At 40.7% G+C, this 17,220-nt stretch overlaps 2 protein-coding genes across 6 annotated transcripts in view; one reads left to right on the forward strand and one right to left on the reverse strand.

The window, feature by feature from the left end:
* The window catches only part of LOC111251060 (uncharacterized), a 145,744-nt gene that overhangs the window by 75,320 nt on the left and 53,204 nt on the right, over window positions 1-17,220 (reverse strand). The window lies entirely within an intron of this gene.
* On the forward strand, window positions 3,218-16,644 carry Burs (Cuticle-tanning hormone bursicon). The gene is made up of 3 exons (XM_086977422.1): window positions 3,218-3,544; window positions 10,645-10,761; window positions 14,579-16,644. Exons 1-3 carry the CDS (start codon window positions 3,239-3,241, stop codon window positions 14,681-14,683), a joined length of 528 nt encoding a protein of 175 aa, XP_086833548.1. The 5' UTR covers window positions 3,218-3,238; the 3' UTR covers window positions 14,684-16,644.

A 17,220-nucleotide genomic window follows, 5' to 3' on the forward strand; every position in this document is an offset into this window, starting at 1 on the left:
GTTTCGGGTATTTTTTCTCTTATCTAAGCATTTAAAGTTATATTATTTCCACTTGATTGAAAGCTGGCAAAAAACAGAAGTGAGATTATATTATACACTAAGAAACAGACAAATTCTATTGAGAGAAATCGTCTTTTTCGTTTTTACGAGCGTATTGTGACACGGATTTGCATGGACATAGGTGACTATGACTGTGTATTCCACGTAACGCTAGAGCACGTATCTTAGCATTTTGAAGGATAATCAGACCTTTGAAAACTTCCGGATGTAGGTCTTAACACTCGAGTGGCGCTCAGCATTACAGCCCTGGATATAGCCTTGACATATTTTAGATGACAGGATTTTATAAATACAAGCTTAAACTGTGCAGAGTATATGTCCTTTTCAACTGGGATAAAAAGTGCTTAATATGCCAAAAAAATCATTTCAGGTGTAACTACCTTATTAGCGCTTGCTGTATAATTGATCTGCCTTTTTTTTTTTTAGCTAATCTGAGGTATTGCCTCGTAGTATTCCCATAATAAGGGTGTGATATAAGACAACTGAAATATTTTTCAAGGTAAGATAATTATATTTTGTTAGAATGTCTATCTTGTATTATATACGAATATGTGAATTTCAGTAGCTTAAATAGATATTATTACCAACAACTGTTCAAGTTAAGTATTCTATGTTTGTTCTTACAAACTGCTAACTCAATCAACCTTTCACACATGTCACTATCATGATTTTTCATCGAGTCCACTGGTATATAATACATGAATAAAATTGTATTTTATGTCTTCTTTGCCTCCTCTTTTCGAGCCAAATGTCACAATTTTGAGGCAAGTGGTGTTTCGTCGAAACAATAAGAAACACGCTAACCTATGCGAGTCCAATACCACCGTTACGTATTCCATCATATGGTTAGCTACCAGTACAAAACAAAGTGTGTCGTCGCGCGGATTCGAACCCAAACCATCATGTGTCCCTTCGGCCTAGTGCCCCAACACGAGGAAACGTAGAGTCTACCTGTCCTAACCTAGTCGCCAGCACACACGTGGAGAGGAGTCGCTCACACCGTATCAATGACAGTCGTAGTAACGACGAAGTGGAGGGTTACGAGTATCGGAGAGATACATTATGGAGCCATCAATGTCAACAACGGCCGAATATGCGACTTCCCTTATGTCGGTTTATTCCTCCGGTTAGTCGGCGTTTCGCAGTTGTGCGACTGACTAGTCGATGACAACGGACAGCTTCACCTCATACCCCATCTGATTTAAATACATTCCCACTATATGCCGCAGTGTATCAACCAGATTGGTTAAGCATCTAGTAAACATATGTATGCATGTATACATACGTATATCAAATACGTAGCAGAATCTATACATATCCTACACTATAAATGGCAATTTTTATTGTTTAGCCTAAATTAGACCAACTTAAAAATAATATACAGCATCGGAAATATATTGATCTAAATGAATATGACGGTTACGACAACGATAAGCACAACGAGGTGACTTGCTTCAGTTTCCAAACCGGTAATCGAGTGAAGCACGACTAAATAAACATAGTGCGCGAGCTCTTAAGTCATACTATTTCCCTACAGATACAGCCTTTTAAAGCACTCTCTTACGTATACCAATCTTATTCATAAGCCAATGTTCGGTATCGACAGCTGAACTTAAAACTCTTGGAAACCCCTATACTCTTATTCTGAGCAGCTTATCTAATTTTTAAAACATGTGGAATCAACAGTTACCGGATCTGTCTTGATCAGGCCAAAAGCGCATCATGCGAAAAAGTTTGGGCCTCAATTTAGAAACAGCTTAACTTTAGGCTAATGGAAATAAGCTTTCCCATTAAAAATCCTGACCAAATTACGCCGTACGTATACCTGTCGAGTGTGCCACTATTTATCTGTATTCAATGTTTTACATGCATGTTAGAATATAAGGAATTACACTGTACATTATTTTAAATAGTTCACAGTGTTACATTGAACAGTAGGGCTGACTTGCGAGGGTTTCGCATATATAGATTGTGTCCATATCGCACTGGCGAGTTGTGAATTTATTTACATGTTCGTATGCATTAAATATAGGCTAAGACAGGGTTCATTGAAGCGTATGTCTTTTTTTAATAAAGCGTACGACGACGAACCTTGGCTCTAAAAGACACCATACGATTGAGGAGATGCACAATGTTATTAAGAGCTCCAAACGACTTTCCATCAGACTCGTCATAACCCTGTACACACACGATGTTTCCTCATTCTTTTGTGCGCCAATGTTGAATTTTTTTACAAACTGAAAGCTTCTTTTTCCCTTCAAGTAACTAAAAATAGACCTAATAAAGGGAACATATTATTTCAAAAGTAGCTTATGTAATGCCAAATGTGGAACGTTCCGAATCGACATTTTTAAATGGCTTTTCATATCTTCTATATATTGAGAGTTGAAATACAGTGGCTAAAAGGTTATGCCTTGACGTCTGCTACTCCGGAGCCTATATATCCGATGATATGTAAGCAAACATTTTTTACAAAAATGTTTGCTTACATATCTCATACAGTAAAGGGGAAGGTAAATATGTATTTTGAAATCGGAGAATATGCTATACGGCCTATATGAAAACTTCCTTAGGCCTATAACAAACTTATCTTTTGATCCGTCTGTGTAATACACACCTACTACAAATAACAATTATTTGCATGGTATACGAGGTCAATGGAATTTTTGGAAAAACGTATCTGAAACCAAGCCCTTATTTTGTTGATAAGGTTGTGGGCTTTTGTCATAGAAATTCACTAGATTCCCGCCAACCTATTTCTCCTTGATGTAACGAGAATAGCAAAACGAGCCGTGAGTTCGTCTCCTTTTGTTACCACGCTAGGTAGCATGTTTTTTGTTTCCGCACTTTCTGTCTCTTGACAGCATTTTTTCGGTGGCTGGTCATAACCTAAAGAAGTGTGCGCGATCGCCGTCACCGCCACCGTTACCACTCGGTAACCCGTGCACCCGATCTTATGCGAACAATCCCGACCCGGCATGATACCTTCGGTAATGTCGGTCGTTATTCGCCATTTGCAACACGATCTGGCAAGGCGCTTTTTGGCCGTTTCCCCCTAAGCCCCATCATCATGGGTGTCCCCATGGGCAACCCACCGAGTCTCTCCCTCGCCCTCGAATAATTGCCACTGCCTATAAGTCAGTTGTGTGGCTGCCAACTGTGGCCACTCAAGCTTGCCATGCTCTCCGAGAGGATGTGGCCCGACCACCTACGCCACTACGACTGTCGCATAGATGCAGTGAAAGCTACAACTATAAACGTTAACAAACACCGAAGCCGGGTCCAGCCGAAGCTTCGGTCGCCTGTGCTATCTCCGTTCATATTCTTAGTATTATTGCATTCATTGTTTCTTAACGGTGCTGAAATTCGCGCCGAGGAGAACTGCCAACTCAAGCCGGTGATTCACATTATCAAGGAACCGGGCTGCCAACCGAAACCCGTACCATCATTTGCCTGCCATGGAGCCTGCGCTAGCTACGTACAGGTCTGTTGATAATAACATAATGTTGCAACGTAGACGCTCTTACGAGTGCGCAGAGACGGCAGATTGAAAAATTTCTATTTAGTCCATTGTAAATTTTCATTCATACTGTGTACCCTTTCTCATTGGTGTGAGAATACGTGCTTGCTTCCCCAACTCACGCGATCCTTACTTTTATGCAAAGTTATACGTTCTCAACATGTATGCATAGCAGGAAATTCGAAGTTATAATGACAAAAAGTAGCTGCTGATTACACTAAGTTTAACCTATTTTAAAGTTTAGATCGTTTTTTTGTTGTTATTCAAAATGCATCGTATGCATACGTCTTGGAAGCGCAAACATTTATTAAGGGTGGTCACAATATATCGTAGCTTTTGATTTGTTGTTGTTGGAAACCGGGTCTTCACATCCATGCGAGGTACCGCTGAATTTACTGAACAGGTTACATTATCACTTCCGGCATGTAGTAGAGCACTTCCACGTACTGAAGTTGCATTAGATCTGAAGTAAATATAGCAAATAGGGTAAACTATCTCGTTAGTCATAATATGCAAAGTATTTTAAAACTCGCAGTGAGTCCTTAAGGGATAACAGAGCTTAGTGAACAAAGCCGTACTCGAAGTACCTGCGAAAACACGTATTGCCTATTTTCGCTGGTCTGAAGTGTGCATTTTTGAGCATTTGTCGTGATACGAACACATCATTGTTGTTACCCGGCACAGTTTCTTTCAGAATTTTTTTTATTTATAATTATTTTTCAGAAAATGCACAACGGATTTTAGGCCCTATACTTTCCTTCATACCTAAATAGTCTAACTTTCAATTTGATAAAAGATCCTGTCGTGCCGTCATTTTCTTAATGGAAATATTATTTTTAAAAGCGATACCTGTCAAGTACCTCTTTCTTGATAGAGTCAGATTTCCCGCGGTACAATTAATGTCAACGCTTTAGGCGGGCGTTGTGAAAAAAATTTGGTTTATTGATCGCGTGAAAATTTAGTTCGATTTTTAAACCACCCTGCAAATATTGCACGTCAGTATTCTTCTATTGTAACCCTCTGTCCTCTATTTGTAAGCTGGATATTCAATAGACCCTTGTCTTTTTGCAAGCGTTGCCCGAGAGGCTCACGTTATGAAATTGTGTCAACAATCATCTACTCTTCGTTAGTTCAATTAGTTTGCCGAGTGAAAGGGCGTAAGGACGATAAATGATACATGACGATTAGAAAAGGGGGCCTATTTGCAAAGCAGATCTGCTGGCAAGAAACAAGCTTACAGTGAGTATGCGTCAGCGTACAAATGATAATGGATTGAAATGAAAAAAGATCGATTCGCTGCTACATGAGAATGATCTACTGATAAAAACTACGTTTTATATATAAGAACAGTAAAACAGACAGTCGTTACTTGCACTCTAATCATGCGAAAAAAGCAAATCTTATTTGCATAGGTGCTCGTCGTTGTATCGGGTATTTTTCTAAAATCTGTGTAAACATCGTGAAGAATCGCTTAAATTGTGTACATGGGTTGCACTAAGTGATTGCGACAAGCCGATGAGAACAAGCTCAGCTTTTCCGGTTTTCGTAGACTGTCATTGTTTCTCCTTTGTACTTTGGCATAACGGGAACAGTCAGGTAAGATGACGTTGCCCGTACCCCTCCAAGGTTCCGAGTAATCTCGCTTGAAGGAGTAAAGGGCTTCAGCGAGCAGCATCAGCGCTGAAGGCTGTAGTGGATAGTTGAGCATGCAAAAGTCCAGGACAAGCATGTGATGTCGTTGCCGTCCATGCAAGATGGCTGTTATGGCGCTGCTGTTCGCGGTGAAGGTGGCAAGGTGGCCAGAAGGGGTAAGTTGAAGCTTTTCTTTAGCAGGCCACGGGCGCCTGGATGGGGGGAAAGAGAGGGTTACGATATAAACTATAAAACAAAGGATATTGCCAAATAGGCTATTCTTACTCATCCTCACTTTGCCAGCTTCAGTGTCGTCATTATGTTAGGAGCGACGCCTTTTGCTACTAAACATGGACCACTGCAACCCTCTGAAAAGCCTACCTCACAATAAGCGGCCTTAAAGGGTTTATCTTACTGATTCTTGAATCACTAATAAACGTAAAAATAATAATCATAGTCATATATATTCACGATTTTCTATTTCTACGTAAATATAAGCAAAATATGACGTAAAATGCAAACAATGAAGAATGCGGAATAAGTGGAAAACGTGACAGTATGTTTGCATGACTTATGCATGTGACTTATGTTTGCGTATCAATAAGTGGACAGTCATGATCACTGACTAAAACAGAAGGAGATTTTACAAAAGGGGAAGAAACTAGAAACGAATCTTTGGGAAAAATGTATTAACAGAATCTTACTTTATGAATTAGTTACTGTGTGTTGTTCGCCGAAGCCTTAATCGACGGCCTGAAACAAAACATTACATATATATAAGGGATGAGCCAAAAGCTTTTGAGTTTTTATTATGCCATTGTATATGCATCAGTATATGCTTAAGATAAAATAGCTATAGAATGCGTCAAATGTCCACCTTTCTCGTCTGTGTTTGCGAACAAACGAGGTCAGCTGCTGATTACTGCGAGATAAACACAGCATTGTCTGCAGCTTGCATCAATGCCCGGTTTTAAATGCAAAGTAGTATTTGCTTTTCGTAAAAAAATGAGAAGTCGATCACGATGATACTCCGCAAGCGTCACTTCGAATATGGACGATAGCTCTCGTTGACGAAGGTCACACTGAAGCCATTCATTAGGAGACTCAAAGGGACCGGCAGACTCGAAGATAGAGTGTGATCAGACGACTAGGTTACAACACCGTTGTGACAAAGCAGTATGCGTACCGATCCAACAAGCTCAAAATGACGTCGTGCTCAACGACTCGATGAGAACTCTACGGGGCATTCTCAAGCTGCGGAGCTAGTTGAAGGGCACCGAAAGTGGCCCACGACTGAAACACCGTATTGCTAAGATGTTCGATAAGGTCGATGTTGAGTTCTGTAAGACCGTGACTCAAGGTTATCTTGAGCGAATCGAGTTATGCAAGCAGTTCCTGGGAGGACAGGGAGGGTATCTGATTGATATAGTTTGCCATCGGTAGTGCCGATTAAGCCCCATGGGCTGGGCTAACACGAGAACAAAACCGAGCACAGGATTTCACTTTTTGTTCGCTACTATGTGGCCATTAAAATAGAATACTAACCCTTGACATACTCTGTACAACAACAATATTAAGGGTCATCATTCAAACGCTTTTATTCTATAATATCAATTTAAGTTTAGTAACCCCGTCTTTTGAACTATGTTCAAATAAAAGATCCTTGATCCGCAGACCTCTTAGCATTTCATCTAAAACGAACGAATATTTATCTACAGAGACGCGGCTTATTCAAGACGCATAATACGCAATTATCAGTTGGATAAAATACTCACTTAATTGTGCTTTCAAAATGTACCATGGTAATATCGTACTTTGTGTTTATGTTTGTAGCATAATATTAGAGGACTTGTAAGACTAATATTATGAAGCCTTTGTTTCTTTTTGTTGTGCTGTGGAATTGTCTCTCTATTGATCGCAGTCCTCTTTGCTACTCTAGCAGACGATCAACAACAAAGATGTTCCCACTGTTTAGAGACTCTTGGTCATGCATTGCCAAATGGGTTCATGGATTCTAACTTAAAACTAAGAGAAAACAATAGAAGTACAGTTAGAGTTGCCTTTTTATATGTTCGAAAATTGAGAAATGACTACAATTGTTTTCAGCTATTTCCTCAATGACGTCGTTCGTGTCGCATCGAGCTAGAGCAGCTTGAAGGGTTTGATGTCAACACAGACGAAACGATACATATAAAATCAGATTAAAACAATGCACATCGCCTACAGTGGATAACAGCGACAATAGACATAACATTATGTGATCTAATTACCTGCGGGCAAAAATAATGCTACTTACCAGAATACCCTGACGGGCAGCAGTGACAATAATAACGGTAGTCATTGAGCTCAACGTGGCAATGTAACTATTGCAAGACAGCCCACGGTCCGCCCAATTCCAAGACAACAATGGAATCGGAAGTTGTACTCTAGCACACGCTTTATACCGCCCCACCTCATTTGATACTGCATGTACTCAACTAGCGGCCATATGCCGGCCTTTCTTCCACTCGACTTCGGGCGGGCAGGCCAAAGCATTGTGAAGACCAAAGGCCAGGCCTTTTAAGCAGCTGGCGCTCAAGCTATATGGTCAGCTTGGTAAGACGAGCTGCGCATGACAACTATGGCGGTGCTTCATGTCTATGCCGAAAAATAATAGCGTTTAACATTATCGTGACGATGTCGAAACCTATTTAATCAATGCGACAATAAAAGTAAACGTACATAAATATGTGGGCTTTCGGTAGCCGCAGAGTTTAAATAGTTCCAAAAATCGGCAACAGCTGTCGTAGGCATACGTTGACTCATACAACCATGAATGAGTTCTTTTTCAGCTACAAAAGGCGTACTAGATGCTTTACATAAAGCGGACAACTGGAGAAGCATCCATCATTTCAAAGACAGATCATTAGCCCGGACAGAATTTTGACTTGCCGTACAACCAGCACCGCTTGACTTACCACTGTTTTCCAGTTAATTAGTAACTGACTTACTCAGTTGTGACATTTTTTGAAGGCTTATGAAATCATAATTGGGGAGATACGTGGCCAACAAGCGAAAGGCACTTTATTTTGATCGATGAAAGTTCGAGATCGAGGCACAGCAGACGAAGGACCGAAAATTGTGCGAGCGATGTCAAGGTAGCTGGTGAAACAATTGCCCACCTCACAGAACCGACTGGGGGAAAACATTGTCTAACATACGTTCGTGACAGATGAAGTGGCAGCTTGCCTAGTATGCTATTGGAGAAACGACTCTGGCGCTAATCGTGGCCGTCTTTCAGCGATGGCGACAGCAACGAACGTGGAGTAATAGTCGGTGGGCTACGACAGACGGCGGAAAACCGACTGCCGTGCATACAAGACCGGTAGCCTTTGGGCTCGAAAAATTAGAGAACCCCGTCCGGACTAGATTGCACTTGTAACGGACCAACTTGCCAAAAATAGTCGTAATACCGGTGATAGACGGCAATAACGATTCTACTATTCTGCCAATCCTATTTCTCTTGCTAGTTTTCCTTTAACCGTTCCTCACATGCACGTGGTGGAAATTATCATACCCTCAGACGTTGTCGCCATTTAGACTTAGCCGCTGTATGGCCGTACTGTGCATATATAATACGTGTTGAATCAGACCAGACACAAATGAGCTTTCTACATCCCAGTTAACTATTAGCATGCTAATGTACTGAGACATGTAAATACATATTAATACAGACACGCTCCGTTGGTAAATTATTTCATACCGCTCATAACAATGGACCTCAACATTGCGCAGGACTTACCGCGAGTCGTTGCATGGAGGCGCCGGAACCGTTCGTACGACGGAAGACGCTACAAAGCTTTAACCGGCGCAAAATCTTTAAATTTGATTACTTAAAAGCCATGCTATTTAGATGCACTAGTCATAACAACCTCTAACGATTCCTAGCTTCAAGCTATAATATATTTCCCAATCGTCCACAAATAATGTTGTGACAAAGATAACAGCTAGAACTAATGCTTGGACAATAAACCTAAGTTACCATTCCCTGCCTTCGTACTGGAAAGCTTGGAACTTTGATAGCCCCGAAGCTAGGATGACCTAGCATCGTGACGCCGTGCCTTTAGGTTAAGCACCGGTATTTCATATACTGATTCATACGAACCAGAGCTCAGAAATGTTCTGACGTATTTTATTCTGTTTAACTATACGCATAGGCGTATGTGAGATGGTCGTCATTCTTTTCTGGGTACACGCTTACAGTACGTATGGCTGGCAACAAAGACTTGGGCCATTATATTACGACGTATACTATTCTCTATGAATCACAAACCTTGAATCATCAAAAAAACATGGCATGAAAGAAATACTGGCATTCATCGTTAGGGGTTTCTATGAGCTTGCGACACAGTTGAACACTTCGCGACCAGCTTTCGTGTTTACTTCGGCACTGTATTAAGGTTAGGGAGCTTTCAGGTCTAAAATCATGAGTCCTTTTTTAGGAACGGCGATAAATCGGCAATATGGTAAATTTACTCAAATGATTTTAGCAACAATAGATGATAGACCGACTGTTATCATATTAGAGGATATGTTGTCACTGAGTAATTTGCACTGTGCAAAATATATAGGCAGTCTGATTGTGTATGATCTATATATATATGTATGTATACACTGAATTTTATTATAATAAGTATTTCTGAGAGGAACCGTTCAGTCCCTACGATTACAGATCAAACCAATGTCGAATAAACGAAGGTAACTCGTTTAAACGGCAGAAAATTACTGAATTCGAATAAATAGCCTTCTATGATCTTGCGAAATTTTTGGTCAGGGCATTTTGCTGATTATTAGGCTGATATAGGGGCTGCCACAAGGTGAGTTGGTTCGAGAAAGGAGCATGGGCATCTGGACGCTTGTTGCCAATTCCGACTGGCTTTCCACTTCAAGTAGGCCCCATTATGGTCGATTCTGAAACGCGTAGCTGCCCGATTGTGCCACGGCAAATTCCTAGAAAAAAAAAAAGAATATCAACCGAATTGCGACGCGTAGGTAGAACACCATTTCCTCCACGCTGCGAACTGTCTAACAGTCTGACTGGTGATGTTGACTGCTTGACTGAATCACATACTTCAAAGAAGCCGGCTCTCATAGATAGAGTTACTCCACGAAGAAATCAGTAGGGTATCGTTAGCAATTGAATTATTATTTCTAAAAGGAATTAAGTAGACTACACTTAATGTTACGGTTTGTAGGTGAGTTCGCAATTGTTTTTAATATTTGCTAGATTATTAAGGAAAAAACACACACTCTCTTTCTCCGTGATAATATATTTAACCGTAGATATGCCATCAAACCATTTCCTAATCAGGAAAAAGTACGTTCATTCGTACCTTTAAACAGAACTTTGCGCGTATCGATTTTTGCTTGTTTTTTATGCTCCGAACGTACAGGTGTCGGGCTCGAAATACTGGCAGGTGGAGCGATCATGTATGTGCTGCCAGGAAGTTGGCGAAAGGGAAGCAACCCGGCGGGTTTATTGTCCTAACCAAGCACCTAAATACAAGAAGGTAGGTCTAATGATACATGGTTGGTAGGTAATGTCGCAGATAGAAAGATATTCCGGGACGCGTCCGATTGATTCATAAAGATATTTCTCTCTACTTAATCAAGCATTCGTTACTCGCTCGACAAGATAAAAGTCTCTTGAGTTAGGAAAGGCACATGCAACGAAGTGATGACGCCACGGAGGCCCCTAACACCACCGAGTATACTTATGCAGATTCCCTTGACAATAGCCAGATAGGTTACGATCTACCTATGAATGCCATAATTACGAACGACTCTGGTACGACTGGTAGAGCTCCGCCGCTAGAAGTGCCCATGTTTGGATATCGGCTAAACTTGTTACAAGTTTAGAAGCTTACTATTCTTTTCGTGCGATACACTTGTAACGTACGAGCGAACATTAGCAATACGCCAGTGCGTAGATATACGATATGTACCCTTTGACGACTTCTTGCTCCGTTCCGTTAACATGAACGTACTATTATATTGGCCCTGAAAGGTAACGTATCAAAGACTTGATACTCGCTCAACAGAATTCCACAGAAGTTTCCGACGGGAATTTATGAGTAAATAACGTTTGTTTTAGGTCTATTCTTACGTATTCAACGACGTCTATTAAACAACAGTGATAATTGAACGTCGACCCAGTAATCACTACAGAACCGTGACCAGCTGGCCGCTGCAGAAAGCGTTCCAAAGCGGGTCATCAGATACTCCCGTTGAGTTCTACCTCGCTGAACCTTTGTAAGGATTAACCCGACTCACAACTTAATTTCAACTTAACTCTAATATAATTAGGATTAGTTTTTATCGTCTAATATTACCGGTTAAAAGTAACCTCAGGTCAAGCACATCGTAACATTAATTGTCAGCAGCTAAAGTGGACAATAGTCTTTGTTCAGGATACGAATAGAATGGATGGGTTTGCAAATCGAATATTGCAGTGTGGTTCCACAGATCCCAGGGTGGGTATGATGGGCCTATCTACAAGTATAAACCCTCGCAGAACACTGCTGGTTTAAAGCTGAATCATGTACAATATACAGAGACGCATCGATTAACCGGAAATATATTAACGGGAAATCAATAACAAACGATCCAACTGGAGCATAAATGGTTAAAATTTGGCAAGTTTAACGTATGTGGCCGACTCGTGGCCGAACGCATACAATACAATACAAAAAGCCCCTTTGCTAAAAAAAGAAGACGGGGGGTAATGTGGTACAATTGGATGAGCTTGTGCGTGTGACTGTGAGCCATACCAATGGTGACTGACACGGAAGAAATGATTTCCGATACTGGCAGTCGCCACCTTGGATGACCAAGCTGAAGTGCCTCTATTCAGGTTGTTTTTTCGCATTGTGTAGAAGGCTGACATCTCGAAGGAGTATATTAAACACTCGAAGATAAGCACCATGGAAGGGTGACTTGACTTCGGCAGGTATTGCATTGTCGAGAAGCACGTTTACGATGTGTCCGTTCGGAAGTTACTTAAATTGTATAATGGCTATTATCTAGACTTATCGTGCATTAAACACATCATAACAATAATGTCTCAAATGCGGGAGGCAGCTCTAGCCACAACCAGTTCGGAACTTTATCTGCCTGTCGAATATAGCCTCCAAATCTTTGCGACTAGCTACTTCTTCATTATCCTGCTCATTTATATGCTCATCCATACCGTGTTTTTATAAAAGATCTTGACGACAGCCTATTTCAGATCTAATATCTTCATTTGATTGGTCTCATAAGAAGAGGACGTGCAGTCAGAAACTTCAGCCTATTTTTGATATTTTTAATATTTGTACATATTTGAAAGCCATCCATGGACCTCCTGCATGTAACGCCTAGTTATTGAAGATGCGTAAATATTACGTGCAGGATAGGGCCTAGAAGTGAACCGGAACAGACGCAAAATCACTGACCACAATCATGATTCGTGAGGTACAATCGACACCGAGCAATTACCCTAGAACCGATCTCTAGAATTTGCATACTTGTAATGAAACATCATCATTAAACGCAGGCCAGAAATTTAAGTACATTATACATAGCTATATATTTCGGTTAGGTGCGATTGCTCAAACTTGGCATACATCTGCCAATTGTATGTTGGCAAACCACTCTATCTGAAAGTCATATTACCGGCAATCAAGCAGCTCGGAAACGCAGCCGGAAAGTGATAGACAGAGTCAACGATTAGCCAGTTTAAGCAACGGGTCTGAAGTTTCGAGGTAATGGACATGATGCTGTGCCGTCACGTCAGAATAACGTAACAGTGATGGGACGACATCATCATCCTCAAAACTGTTAGTGGCTAAGACTAAAGTGTGGCAGGAGAGCAAATAGCTATTTTTAACGATAGCGGCAGTGTTTCGTCTCGAGTCCTGCTGTATTGCCTCTTAATCTCATTAAAGTTGGCGGCAACGACGAGTACGTTCAGTGCATTTGAGGCATAAATTAGTCTATCCAGGTGCGTTGAAAATGGCTCCGCTTTACTGGAGATGCTATTAAAATAGCTTAATATAATAATGACTTCCACACGCTGCTGCTGCGAGTCAGAAGGGTAACTCTACAGTGGTCCACATTTGGCCATGGATCCCCATTATGTCTATCACTCACGTTTCGTCTTCAACATAGTCTAGTGTAGCAAGCCAAGAAGGTCCACAGCACTATATATGTATAGTACTGTGAACCTTCTTGAATAGAAACTGAGTCAGATAGACGGCCTTTATGTTTAGAAATACATCGTTATAGATAAAGGTATTTTCAAGTTGGCACGAAGAAAGAGACGACCGCAGTCCTAAGTAGTTAATAGAATATGAGGTTTACCCTTCTCTCAGCCGTTTGAAATGGAGTAGAAGATTCAGGTACAACAGATTGAACTGGAAAGCTAATGCGGAAAAAAATCAGCAAATTTTCCTATATTAAAAGTGTATCAATTTGAAATTTGCATCTCTTACATCAGTCACTTTAAAAGAAAACCGAAATTCCCCATTTCATTTTGTTGTATGTAGACATCATATATGACTGACAGTTGGCAGAAAATAACTAAAATCCTAAGGGATTTCTTTCTGAAACGTAATGTAATTAACATACTGCGAAACTAACTAGTTTTTCCGTTAGAAGACAATCCTTTTCTATGTTCGTATCAATGCTCGAAAGGTAGTTTTCGGAGCTCAGCGGACATTTTGATAGGTAAAAGCAAACATAACTGTATCTGTAACAACCATATTTATCAAAAATTCATCTAGATATGCTTTGGAGTAAAATATGTCCTTTGAGCTGTACGCCCGTTTCTGTTGTGGACTGACCCTAATGTAGAAACTTCCATGGAATTATGTTAAATAGTTCGCTTCACGTTGACTAACTTCCGATATAACGAAGACTATGAGCTTTTGCAGGTTTGAGACACACATACATACACCCGACCCCATACAATATGCTTAATAAGCCTCTAGTTCGTGCGGTCAAAGGCCACTGCTTCAGTTCCGCTCACGATACAACCGGTGTTAATAACAATACTCATTTAATTTGTTTGAGTTATCTGCGGACACAAGAGCCTTTTTTAACCAATAACATTTTAAAAGAAAGTTCCATTGAACGCAACGCATAATACAACCAGGAAGCAAAATCCCTATTTTTTCTAGATATTTTAGTATGGAAAGGTCCGGTCCTATTGCCTTCAGTTGTCCTAAATCATACCTGACTTTCCCATTTCTATCATACTTTTTTTTTGTTGAGACTTGATTCTGACTCACTTATAGCATTAGATACCGCACAACAAACATGAATAACCTTGTATTCCTGGGTTCACAGGTCGTGACGCGTGCACCTGTTGAATGTATGTGCCGCCCATGCTCCTCTCCAAATGAAGAGGAAATCGTCGCCCAGGAACTTGTGGCGGGTCTTGCCTCCAAATAAACAAATACTGTTAGTCGGAAACATCGTATTGTTGTCTTCGGGAGCCTCACCAGCCAGTAACTACATTACTACAGCGCAGCAGCAAAAGCGTTTGTTAACCCCGTAGCCACGTAAAATTTTGAGTCCCTAAGGATAAGCAGTGGTAAAATTTAAGAGCTTCTTCGTTGCAGGCTAACACATTTAAGTTAGCCAGGGGCAAATGTTATAGGCATCAGGCACGCGGAACTTTTAGCTCCATCAAGTCGAATGAAAATGATTTCTTATGGCAGTTCCGGAGTGTTTCAGTTCAATGCGAATGTGAGTGATTATTTTTTCGGAGCCTAGCAATTCCGTTACGTTTTTCATCTCACATTCGGTTCATCATAAGTTACCCTCCGAAATATGGAAACAGCGAAGACGCAGATGGTTATAATAAATGGTCCTATATACACACTATAACCGTAGCATTGTGGTCGTAACTGTAGCAATATGATATAATGATTATTGTAGAATGGCCTAGCACTACAGGATTCTCTGGCCGAAGTAACTGGCGCAAATGGTGCTAAAGGGTATACAGTATTTCCTGCACGACCCGAGCTGAAAAAGGATGAACAAAAGTGCAGTAGTGTATATTAACGAACAGTGGGGCACGTTTAGAAACGTACATGGGCCCCATGAGATACAGACCCACGTTAGCAGAAGGCCATGTCTGCGAGTCTGAAAGTGTTTGAGCCTCTCGACCTTCCCTCATGGCTCAGTCCCGTCGTTGGGCAGACTTCGTAACCGCGAACACAGTTCCGGACTCTCGACTAATCAGTGAACAGTTTTGGCAAGATCTTGTGGGCCATGTGGTAGAAAGGGTACACCGCTGGCTTCGGCAGTTGTGAGAAGACCGGTCGGGGACCTTGCAGCCCGGAATGCCCAAGCATAGCCCCACGTATTGGAAAATGGCAGCCCTTCTTCTTTACCGCTTTGTTGAAATATAGCCACGAACGCGGACTTGCCAGTTGGTGCATTGTTATTGATTCGTGATCAGGCGCCTTGGCGTGGCAGCCTGCCGGTGGCCGCCGCAAACTTGTTTGGCCTTTAACGTAGCTATGACAATGTAAATTATGAAACTAAAAAGTCACCTATTTCCATTTTGTCGTCCAGTACGCATCTGGTGTGTTAGCCTATTGGCATTATATATTTAAAAAAAAATTCCACTCAGATAGCATACCATTATACTTCTGGAAAACTCTTCCTCTGCTCAGTACGCTCCATGGAGGATTTTATGGAGCTGGTTCGAATGAGCCAATCTGGAGCAGTTAATTCGTTTACTGGAGCAGGGCTGTTTTACCCTATCTTCACGCATATGTCGTCTAACAATACGACGAGCGCTTACAACGACTAGGGACTATAAATAATCAATGTATTCTGGTCGGTTGCTTTGGATTCAATTTCAAACACCCGAAAGGCTAAGGGTGACCAATACTCAACGACAAACATAAAAATGGAGCTCGATAACACTAGAATTTACTATTCGACTATCTATGCCACATACGTAACTAGAAGAAACAGAATCGTTTACCCTAGGTATAAGGTCCTATAACGTGTGCACTGATAAGCAAACTATGCATAAAGATACCATAATATGGGATATGCCTAATTACGTTCCTACGTCTGATCGATTTGAAGGCACTCGATGTAACGAACGTTTAGATACGTGACCGTGGATCGTCTATTGGAGGCGAGTAAAGTGTAACAATACTATGTCTAGATAGAGAGTTAACGGTAATTAGAGCTACTGTTACCTAGGAAACATTGGAAAATGTAGTCTAGAATCTAGGTTTCATTCGAAAACGTAACCATGCTTTTCCCTTGCCAAATTCAAGGGCTTCATTTGCGTATTCTGCCTATAAATTACATAACACTGCTAAACCAATCATTCTAATTAGATAAAAACAAATAAAAATGGCCAATAATTAAATCCTTAAACTAAATCTGATATATTGTCAATGAAATTAAATAGCTAAAACGATTTCTTGGTACTTTACCTAGACCTCTGACAGTTTCCTGAATAAGAATATACGGAAATAAAAAGATTCATATCGCGTAGACGCCCATTGTGTACTTTGGATAAAATTACAATTAACAAAACTCAACCCTCTGATCTATGGTGGTCGTACAACTCCAAAAGCAGTGCTCATTTACGGTTTTGTTTGCAAACTTCATTGTTCCAAGCTGATAAGTGTTTCATCTCGTATGCGCCATTATTATTATTATAGCGTACTACAAAAACTTCGTTGCCAGCATGAGGATAGGCTGCCATCAATTGCAGCTACTAGAAGTATATCTATTCTTAAATGTATCTATTCTTTTCGGCTGTTATTGACGTCATACACCTTTAAAAGTGCATAGATTAAAACGGAAAATCTGGAACTTCAAACATGGTTTTGTTGACTTCTCGCGCGTTATATTAAGATTCTCAATTCGAATTCGGTTGCGAAGATGTGGCTCGATTTAAGATACACAATCCATCCATCTTTGATACCATCTCGTTGTATAATAGTAAGTAC

Source organism: Varroa destructor, unplaced genomic scaffold (genome assembly GCF_002443255.2).
Source record: "Varroa destructor unplaced genomic scaffold, Vdes_3.0 BEIS01000001.1, whole genome shotgun sequence".
Taxonomy (NCBI): Eukaryota; Metazoa; Arthropoda; class Arachnida; order Mesostigmata; family Varroidae; genus Varroa; species Varroa destructor.